Source organism: Zosterops lateralis (genome assembly GCF_965231275.1).
Source record: "Zosterops lateralis genome assembly, chromosome: 3".
Classification (NCBI taxonomy): Eukaryota; Metazoa; Chordata; class Aves; order Passeriformes; family Zosteropidae; genus Zosterops; species Zosterops lateralis.
This window is the reverse complement of record NC_139764.1, coordinates 66,221,351-66,231,831: the sequence shown is the minus strand read 5'-3', so window position 1 is coordinate 66,231,831 and position 10,481 is coordinate 66,221,351. Positions and strand designations below refer to the sequence as shown.

General features: G+C 49.8%; 1 protein-coding gene across 2 annotated transcripts; it reads left to right on the top strand.

The window, feature by feature from the left end:
• The first annotated feature begins 291 nt into the window (after window positions 1-291).
• On the top strand, window positions 292-4,927 carry MARCKS (myristoylated alanine rich protein kinase C substrate). Of its 2 annotated transcripts, none has more exons than XM_083858450.1 (3): window positions 292-358; window positions 2,720-2,892; window positions 4,048-4,927. In XM_083858450.1, the coding sequence occupies exons 2-3, from the start codon at window positions 2,794-2,796 to the stop codon at window positions 4,807-4,809; spliced, it is 861 nt and encodes a 286-aa protein (XP_083714576.1). In that variant the 5' UTR covers window positions 292-358; window positions 2,720-2,793; the 3' UTR covers window positions 4,810-4,927. The 2 variants fall into 2 exon arrangements, with proteins under 2 accessions (XP_083714576.1, XP_083714575.1); XM_083858449.1 differs by lacking the exon at window positions 292-358 and adding an exon at window positions 2,405-2,468.
• The last annotated feature ends 5,554 nt before the right edge of the window (window positions 4,928-10,481 follow it).

Below are 10,481 nucleotides of genomic sequence, written 5' to 3'. Positions count from 1 at the left end.
CACTATGTGAAATTTTTCAGTGACACTGCTCTGAAATTCAGAGGTAGCTACGGTGGAAAGTAGAAATGCCCGTGCCGGTGAAATTGCATATCCCCGTTCAGGATGGACAGGTGCCTTTTGGTACTGATGGCAAAGTCCGGTCACGGTCTTTCAGCGGCTCTTCTTAGGTGATCTGTTACATCAACCAGCCTAAAAAGATAAAAACCCAAACCGCCACCAACGAAATCACGATTTCCTTAATATCCAGATTGAAAGGAGCGGACAAAACACAAGGCGTGCAGCTGAGAAGCGGGGGAGGATCCCGAGGAAGGCAGCTGTCCGGCCGGCCGGCCGTGTCCCGCGGTTGCGGTGCCGTCAGGTGAGCCCTCGGCAGCTCGCTCCATCCCTTCTGCCGCCGGTGCCCGCTGCCCACAACACTCCACCCGGGAGAGGCGGCGGCCGGCGGATCCCCGGAGAGCGGCCCCGGGAGCTGCCGCCGCGACCACGGCCCCGGCCCCACCCGAGCCCAGCCCGGCCCAGCCCCACCCGGCCCAGCCCAACCCCGCGGCCGCAGGTGACGCCGGGCGGGCAGAGCTGCTCCCGCCCCGCTCCGCTCCCGATCCCGATCCCGATCCCACCGCGGAGGCCCCGCCGCCCCCCGCCGTCGCCAGGGAAACGCCCGGCCCCGCCGAGGGAGCCCCGGGGCGCTCCCGCCCTGCCGCGGGTGGGCGGTGACCCCGGGCCGGGGCTGCGGGCGCTGCCGGAGCGGAGCGGGGCGGGGGCTGCCCCGGGGGAGCGGGACGCTGCTGAGCCGTGCTCGGCGGGGCGGGCGGCGGCGGCAGAGACAAAGGGAGCGGCGGCGGCGGCGGAGGGGCTGTGCGTGAAATGCGGCTGAAGGGAGGGAAGGAGGGAGGAAGGGATTCTATCCTCTCCCCGTAAAAAACACCAGCCAAATGTCCCTTTTTGCCCCCCAAGAGACTAAATATTCCCCTAGAGCGGTGTAAAGACAGCGGCTGCCCTGGCCGGGGTTACCGAGGCGGCTCTCAGTGTCCGCCCAAAGCCCCCCCGAGCCCCTCAGCCCCGGCAACCCGCGGGGAGAGGGAGGGGGGCGCTGAGCCGAGCCTCCCCCTGCACAGCCCTTCATTATCGGCATCATTTTAACATCCTTGTTTATAAACAAGAGGCGTTCGGAGGAGATTACCCCACTATGGGAAACCATCGTTCTGACGCTCGTTCATGCTCCTTAAAAGGGGCTGGGGGTGCCGGGGTGGGGGAGGTCCGGGCCAGCCTTCCCCCATGGCGGCACCAAGGGAGGGGGCCCAGAGCTCCCCGCACTCGCCGCCCCCTCCCCCGGGAAAGGAAATCACTCGCGTCCGCGATATTCGCCCACCCCAGCGCTGATAAGCGCTCCAGATCGCCGTTAATTCGCGTGCATTAGTTTCGGGTTACATCTTATTCGAGGGTTTAAATTCAACGTAAATACACACTCGGGGCTGGGGTTTGGGAGAGCGCGAATGTTTCCCCGATAACGCCGCTTCGCCCACTACTCGAGTGCAGGGAAATGTAATCGCCAAGTGGGTCACCGCCTCAGAAAATACTTTAAAAACACAAATCAGGAATAATCAGACAGCAGAATTTAATTAGAGCCGTAGGCTAATCACAAAATATTTTATTCCAAGCCCAGTGGGGGAGGGGTCGGTTTCTGCTCCGGCAGCGGCTCCTGCTGCCGCTGCTTTGGCCTTTGCAACATCTGGCCTACAGACCTACTAATTCCGACTCGTGTTTTCCTTCGGCGAAACCCGATCTACGTGGTTCAAATACCTTCCAAATTGGGGGGCGATTTAACAATCGCGACCAATTAAACCCGGAGCAGAAAAAGAAAAGGAGGAAAAAAAAAATCCCCAAACAACCAAAAAACAAAGAGGGGGGGGGGGGGGGGGAGCAAGCAGCAAATCCCCTCCTCCCCTCCCTGTCTCCCCCGCCCGCCCGCCCGGGGCTGGCACACACTATCTGTTGCTCTCTCCCGGCGGCGGCGGGCGGGGGCGTGCGGCGGGGCCGGGACGCTCTCGCTCTCACTCACACTCACACTCGCACTCGCACTCACCGCACGCCCCTCGCACCATTGTCCCTGCCCGCCCGCCCCGCTCCCTCTCTCTCTCTCTCTCTCTCTCTCTCGCTCGGGGTGTTTTGTTGGCGGCCGGCGCGGGGCCCGGCGCGCCCGCCCGCACGGCAGGGCAGAGCAGAGCAGAGCGGAGCGGAGCGGCACATTCATCGCGGCCGGGGCCGATTTCAAACCGCTGCCATCGCGGCTCCATTGTTCGCCGGGCGGGCGGCCCCGCCCCCCTTTGTGCGCGGCGGCCGCGATTGGCCGGCGCCGGGCGGAGCGCTGCCGTCACCGCTCGGGAAGCCCATTCATCTGTGCACTTGGGCGTTGGACTCCGCATCTTATTAGCAACCAGGGAGATTTCTCCATTTTCTCCTTGTCTACAGTACGGCTACAAATCTGGGATTTTTTATTACTTCTTTTTTACTAAACTTGGGCTCCTTTTTTTTTTTTTTTTTTTTTTTGCTCGACTTTTTTCCTCCCTTTTTTTCCCCTCCCTCCTGTGCTGCTGCTTTTTGATCTCTTCAACTTTAAATTTTTTAAAAGGAGTGCATTATAATCGGTTCTGTTCTCTCTTCTCTTTTTTTTTTCCCCCTCTGGTGTGTGTGTGTGTTGCTGCTGCTGCTGGTCGCCCAGTATTTATACCAACCCAACGCTCTTTGTTTCCCCTCCTTTTGGATCTGTTGAGTTTCTTTGTTGAATAAGACAGCATGGGTGCCCAGTTCTCCAAGACCGCTGCAAAGGGCGAAGCCTCCGCCGAGAAACCTGGGGAAGCAGTGGCTGCATCTCCATCCAAGGCGAATGGACAGGTAAAAACCAAAAGAATTTTAAAAAAAATATTAAATCTACTCCTTTTTTTTAAGCCAACTTCGACGGACTCTCTTTCGCATCCTGTTTAATGCTTCTTCCTTTGATGCCCCAGTGGCACATTCAATGGAGAATACGGTCGATCCTTTTATCTTTGCAACTCGAGGCAAAGGAATAATACCTTTATTTTTGGTTAAACGGGCTCGGTTTCTCGGTTTTAAATGATTCGTTCCTTTATCTTTCCTGCGCGGGGGCCGGGGGAAGGGGGGGGAAAGAAGGGGCACGGGTTTTTTTGGTTTTTTTTTTTTTTTTTTTTTTTTTTTTTTTTTTCTTTTATTTAAATCCCTCGTGTATTATGGTGGAGTGTCCCAATGGCTCGTAAACGGAAGGATCTTACACCGCTTGGCTTTTCTGCCAGCTTAACCTTCTCTCGAAGGCGCCTGGATCGCCTCTGGCGGCAGAGCGGGGTGGCCGAGCGGGGCCGGGGCCGGGCAGGGGCAGCCCCTGAGGGGGAGCGGGGCCGGGGGCAGCCCTTGAGGGGAGCGGGGCCGGGGGCAGCCCTTGAGGGGAGCGGGGCCGGGGGCAGCCCCGCCCGCCCCGTCCGTGGCGGCCCCTCGGGGCGTTCGGCAGCCGCGGGGCTCGGCTTTGTCACCCGCCCGCGCCCCCTCCCCACGCCTGAGCCGGGCCGGGGGCAGTTTTGGGCAGCCACCCCCCGCCGCCCCCGCAGCTGCCGCCCGGGGCAGCCAGCCGCGCTCCGGGCGCCTGAAAGATGCAAATGCGGCGTGAGTGTGGGGGGGGGGGAGGCGGGGGCGCCTCGCCACACCGCCCGGGCGCAGAGGGGCCGCGGCTGCGGGCGGGGGGCCGGGGCCGGGCCGGGCGAGCTTTGTTCGCCTTCCCCGCCCCGCGCCGCCGCCGCGGCTTGGACGGGGCGCGCCGAGGGCGGGGGGGCGGCGCGGCCGCCGCTGCTGCGTGGAGCCGGGGCGCCCTCTGGCGGCCGCCGAGCGCTCCGCCCGCCGCTGGGGGCGCCCGGCCCGGCCAGAGCGCGGGGCTTCCAACCGCGGGAAGCGGCCGGGCCACGCCGGCGGGCGGGGAGGGCGGCGGCGGCGTCCCGAGACGCTCCCCGGGCACCGCCGGTAACGCTGGTGCTTGTCTTGCAGGAGAACGGCCACCTGAAGGTGAACGGCGACGCCTCCCCCGCGGCGGCGGAGGCGGGCAAGGAGGAGGTGCAGGCGAACGGCAGCGCGCCCGCCGAGGAGACGGGCAAGGAGGAGGCGGCCTCGTCGGAGCCCGCCTCCGAGAAGGAGGCGGGAGAGGCGGAGAGCACCGAGCCGGCCTCCCCGGCGGAGGGGGAGGCCTCCCCCAAGACTGAGGAGGGCGCGACCCCCTCGTCCAGCAGCGAGACCCCGAAAAAAAAAAAGAAGCGCTTTTCCTTCAAGAAGTCCTTTAAGCTCAGCGGCTTCTCCTTCAAGAAGAACAAGAAGGAGGCCGGCGAGGGGGCCGAGGGCGAGGGCGGCGCCTCGGCCGCGGCGGCGGAGGGCGGGAAGGAGGAGGCGGCGGCCCCCGAGGCGGCGGGCGGCGAGGAGGGCAAGGCGGCCGCCGAGGAGGCGTGCGCGGCCGGCAGCGCCGAGCCCGCCAAGGAGGAGGCGGGGGACTCGCAGGAGGCCAAATCGGACGAGGCCGCCCCCGAGAAGGCGGCGGGAGAAGAGGCCCCGGCGTCGGCGGCGGCCGAGGAGCAGCAGCCGCCCCAGCAGGCAGCGGAGGGCAAGGCGGAGGAGGCGGCGGGCGCCGGCGCCGCCACGAGCGAGGCGGGCAGCGGCGAGCAGGAGGCGGCCCCCGCGGAGGAGGCGGCGCGGCAGGAGCAGGCCCAGGCCCCCGCCGAGAGCAGTCCCGAGGGACCCGCCGCCCAGCCGGCGGAGTAGTCAGCGCCGCCGCCGCCCCTCGCCGACGGACTTTTCTTCCCCCCTGTTTGTTTTTGGAGTGGTGCCAGGTACTGGTCTCGGAGAACTTGTCTACAACCAGGGATTGATTTAAAAGATGTCTCGTTTCTTTTTTTTCTCTCCCCCCGCAGCTCCCATCTCAAATCGTTATGTGTTGCCGCCATTCCAACGGGCGGAGGGGGGCTCCCCTCCGCCTTCCTCTCCCATCCTCTATATTTTTTGGTTTTTTCGGTTTTTTTTTTTTTTCATCAGTATTAATGTTTTATTTTGGTTGGTTCGGTTTTAATTTTTTTTTTTCGTTGTTTTTAAAATTTTTTTTTTCGTTTATTTTTTAATTTCGTACTTTGCAACTCTCTTCATATTATAAAACTTTTGCCGATCGGTCTATGGACATGCCCATATATGAAGGAGATGGGTGGGTCAATAAGGGATATCAAATGAAGTGACAGGGGCCGCAGTGGGGAACCCGGGGCGCGCAGCCCTTGCCGGGAGCGCGCCCCGCCAGAAATGATGTAAGGGGTTAGTCTTTTTTTTAAAAGAAAGTTATTACGATGTATTTTGTGAGGCAGATGTTCTATAAGGTTTACAACACTACAAGTCTTGATTAAGAAGGAAAGGAAAAAGGAAAAAAAAAAAATAAAAATCAATACCCAGATAAAGAGATCATAGTCTTAGGAATTCATTTAAACCATAGGAACTTTTCACTTATCTCATGTTAGCTGTATCAGTCAGTGATTAAGTAGAAATACAAGTTGTATAGGCTTTATTGTTTATTGCTGGTTTATGACCTTAATAAAGTGTAATTATGTATTACCAGCAGGGTGTTTTTAACTGTGACTATTGTATAAAAAAAACAAATCTTGATATCCAGAAGCACATGAAGTTTGCAACTCTTTCCACCCTGCCCATTTTTGTAAAACTGCAGTCATCTTGGACCTTTTAAACACAAATTTTAAACTCAACCAAGCTGTGATAAGTGGAATGGTTACTGTTTATACTGTGGTATGTTTTTGATTACAGCAGACAATGCTTTCTTTTCCAGTTGTCTTTGAAAATAAAGGAAAACTCTTCAGATGCAATGTTTTTTTTTTTTTTTTTTGTGTAGCATCTTGTCTATCATGTTTTTGTAAATACTGGAGAAGCTTTGACCAATTTGACTTAGAGATGGAATGTAACTTTGCTTACAAAAATTGCTATTAAACTCCTGCTTAAGGTGTTCTAATTTTCTGTGAGCACACTAAAAGCGAAAAATAAATGTGAATAAAATGTATAATCTGGTTGTCTTTCTTTTATGGATACTCTGGTAGCTTAAAGGGACTAGCCAGTATTGCCTAAATTTGTACAGAGACAGTTGTGTGCTGTTAGCACTAGCTTTGAAAAGTACCTTCCTGGATCTTGGACTCTGTAGTACTGTGCATTTTACAGAGAAAGTGTGCAGTGCACCAGGTAATTTGTAGGCTTTTCTGGCTTTAAAAAGAAGACTGGAAAGCAGTCTGAGCATGTACAGTGTATTTTTCTCCTGTCCAGGCTCCATTTTGCTTTTAAGACCAGAGGTATCCAGCATATGAGGGTCTTGCCTCTTGAGGAAAATAAGATTTAATATGAATTGCTTAGGGTGGGGCACTGAAATTTTTATGCTGAGTTGCTTAAAAGTTAAGCTCTTGAACAGATGTCCCACTTCAGTCTTGATATGCTGGTCCTGCTTTGGTACCTGGATGATTGTTTTGAAAACTTTAGCCTGGAAGGAGAAGGGGGAAACTAACACTGCCATTCTACTTAAAGTAATTAAAGCAATATTTTCTTTTTTTCCTCAAGTGCTACTCTCAAGTACAGGTGAGTTTCAAAACAGATTTCGAAATTTGTCAATTAAAAAAAAAATTACTTGGTGCTTGCCTCTAATTGTTAGGCTTTTTGGCTACTTTCCAGCATATTGCTCAGGGCAATTATGCCTTAATAAAACAGTTCATGTAAGAAAAGCAGCAGTGGTGTTTGGAGGGTGGAAATTGATTCAAGAAAGTGTTGCTTCTAAGTTTATAGGAGAAAGTTTAGTGTTACACTTATTTGCTTCCACCATTTTCAGCAGAAACTCTTTGGAAGCAATTATGATTCATTTTATGAGAAAATGGCACGTTAGCACCTTGTTCCCTAAAGAACAAAGCCTAAACTGAATGAAGTATAGTAGATTTCCTGCTGAATGCATACTTCTTTTTGTTTTCTTTGGGTTTTTGTTTTTGGTTTTTTTTTATTATTATTTTTTTTTTTTAATTCAGCTGTCTACCATTTTAACTTTGGCTTGTATGTACTCTAGTTGCCCTGGTATTTCTCTATAACTTTAGAAATGTATTGAAACTATGCTATAATTGCTGAGGGACAAAAATAAATGGATGTAAAACAAGATCCTCCACACCAGTGTCATTCTTGGAGTACATGTGTTTGAAGTTTAGTGCATAACTGCTTTGCTAAGGGGTTTTTATAACATGGCTGTAAAAACCTGTTCTGAGACGCATAATGTCTTGGCCATAGAGTCAATGTCTCTTTTTAATAAATATATATATTTAAATCCAAGGATTCTTAAAGAGAAGTCTGAATTTCTTCTTTTTTCCTTTTTTATTTTTGTCAAACTGTGTATGTACATATGAAGAAAATAATTGCTAGTAAAGTTCTTTTTCAGATTTTTCTTAACCTCTCAAGCTTTCATGTTTTTTTTTCCTCACTCAGCTGGTGGTTTCTGAAGCACTTCCTGTGCCTGGAGTGCAGAATTGCTCCTGCCCCTGGCAGATGGACTTTTGGCTTGGGGCTTTGTCATTCTGTGGCTTGACATGGAATATATTTCCAGGTCCTAACAATGGTAGAGTTTCAAAAGTGCACCTTAAGAACGCCAGTTGTGTGGTCTGCTCTTCCTGTCCCAGCAGTCGGGTGAGATTTGATGATGCCAGTTTTCTGCCGTGTGGTTTAAGAAGACAGAAGTCGAAAAAGGGCTTGGAATCATGGAAATAGAGGAGTTTTGAGCTGCTACCTCCTGCCAGAGAATTGTGCAGGAGCATCTTTCCTCCCTGGGTCCCCAAGGGACTGCATAGTCATTTCTGTGGAATTGTGGAATATCCTTTTTTACGCACAAGAAGAATGAAAGGGCTGAGTGTTACTGAATGGTCAGATGGTTCATCTTACTGAGAAAGCTTTAGACTTTTTCTTTTTTTTTTTTTTTTTTTTTTTTTTTTAATTGCACTGGTTGCCTCAATGAAAATGCTAATCATAATAAGTATTGTAACTTCAATGAATTCTCTCAGAGCATATGTGATTTTAAAATGTGTGATTTCAAACCAATTTTCCTATATTGTGATTCTTTTTAAGCAGAATATTATTATAGCTATGAACAAGGTAATTTCTGTTGCGTTGAAACAATGTCACATTTTTCCAGTGTCCAACTTGCACTGGAATCTAATTTTCCTTGACTAGGGACTCTAGAAATTTATTTCATTTGTTTATTTATTCATGCTGAGAAAACAGTTTTCCTTGTTCAAGACTGTAACCTGGTTGTACAAGAGTGCTTTAGATCTCATGCCTATCTTGGTAATATCTAAACTACATTTCAGACCTTCCAAATCAAGGCATCTGACCTCAAGTACTTGAGTTTTGTATCTGGTCCTGATGCTTACTAATGTGAAACTGTAGAGACTTTGCCTTCAGGCAAGGAAGCAAGGCAGGAAACGAGAGGTGAGATAGGTGAGGGAAGTGGAATGCAGGCTTTGTTTTCTGCTGGAGTGCCATCACCTTCTTGCTTTTGTCCACCATCCTTGGATACAAACCAAGTCTTGTATCAACTTCTGCCATATCTAAAAACTCCTGTTGGTTGTATTAGATGCGAGAGTTGCATATGTATTTTACCCCTTTATTATGATGTTGTCTATGTTTGAAGAATGTTTTTTGTTCTACAATACTGTTTGAAACAGCTAACTCTTGAACTTCACTTGCAGATGATCAGATAAGTCAAAGGTTTTCATCTGATTTGATTGTTTGAGTTTTTCTAAGTTACAAGTCCTTAATTATTGCCTTTTAAAAAATCAAGAATAATACACATTCTAGTCTGAAACTTTACTGCTGGTTAATGGTTTCCTGCAAAATTAGTCATGTGAATTCACTCTTTATGTTATTTTGTATAGTGAAAGTGTAGAAAAGAGTCATCACTGGTGGTATTGGACTGGTTTCAGTATTTGTTTGTTTTGAGAGGCTGAGGTGAAAAGTATTTTTCATAATGATGTAGCTTAGTTGAAAGCATCCTGATTCTAGCTTAGGACTTTTTTTTTTTTTTTTTTTACCATGCTCAGGTCAGCGAGATAGAATAAAGCAGGTGTGGGAAATAGAAAAAGCAGAAAAATAGAAAAAGTTTACATAGCGGGGCAGATGTAAGGCTTAGAGTCAAAAGGATACCAGAATGAGGACATAGAACAATAAGATTGTTTTTGTGCTGTGTAGAGTTAGGCCTTAACAAGTAGAAAAATATGTTAAGCAAGATAATAGAAAAGTTTAATAATAAGGCTTTGTGCTTTGCTTATAGAAGAGTATAAAAAGTTCCTGAATAGCAAAAAATATGAAACATGCACCTATTGTTAGATATAAGGTATAAGTGTAGTTTTAATGATTGGTTTATGTGGATGTCTGTAAGCTCTTAACAGTTTGCTATTGGTTAGAAAACCTTTAAAACACCTTGTAACAAAGAGACCTTCGGCTGCTGCTGGAGCACGTACACTGTTGCCATCTTTCAATTGTCCCACCCAGTAATGAGGCTGATGTTGCAAAAAAAGCTTGAGAAACATCTCCCAACAGTCCCATCCTATTATTTGGAAAACCAGATCCAACAAGCAGGTCCTTTTTTTCCTGAAGCAAGAAGCAAGCAAAAATGGTATATTGTTTATAATGTGGTGTAGACAGCGGGATTAATCTGTTCTCCTTACAAATCTGAGATCCTCGGGTAACTGTCCATGAGTGGCAGCTTTGGCATTGCAATGAGTGTGGCAGGGCAGAGGCAAGCAGGCTGGGCAGTGTCCTGCCTTGCAAGTGAGGGGTGATGCCACCAAGTGCAAGGTTACTGAAGGCCTGGATGCTGGCTTACCCTAGGGAGAGCCAGTGTGGTGGGGAGCTTTTAAGGCCTGTTTGAGGAGTAAGAAAGGGAAGATGTAGCAGCCTATTTCAGGATGTGTTTACTTGGATAGCTGTTGAGATAACTCTGAAGTGGAAATATTGCCTGTTGGGAAGATCGGAGGAGGGTTAGCAGTGGGATCAAAGTGGCAATTGTGCCTAAACAGAAGGGTGACCAAAGTATTGCCCTGTGATGAAGTACAGAGTTAGAAATACATAAATTTGGGCTGTGTTGTTGAGTATACTTTTTATACAAAAGCAAGAGTTATTCTTTATACAAAAGAACTCAGATTCAGAATGTCCCATTTTAAGGATATTTATGATGTTACCTGGTGGAGGTGACATAAAGGTTAAGTTAATGTTTTTTTGAATGTTTTGAAATCTTGAGGATGGTTACAAGTATTATTTACACAACTTTGCCCTCAGTCTTTGCTGCAGGAAGGCATGTTTATCCAAAACAGGACTACCAAGGCACTAGGTGAAACAAGACATTAATATTTGCAATTAGAAAGACACAA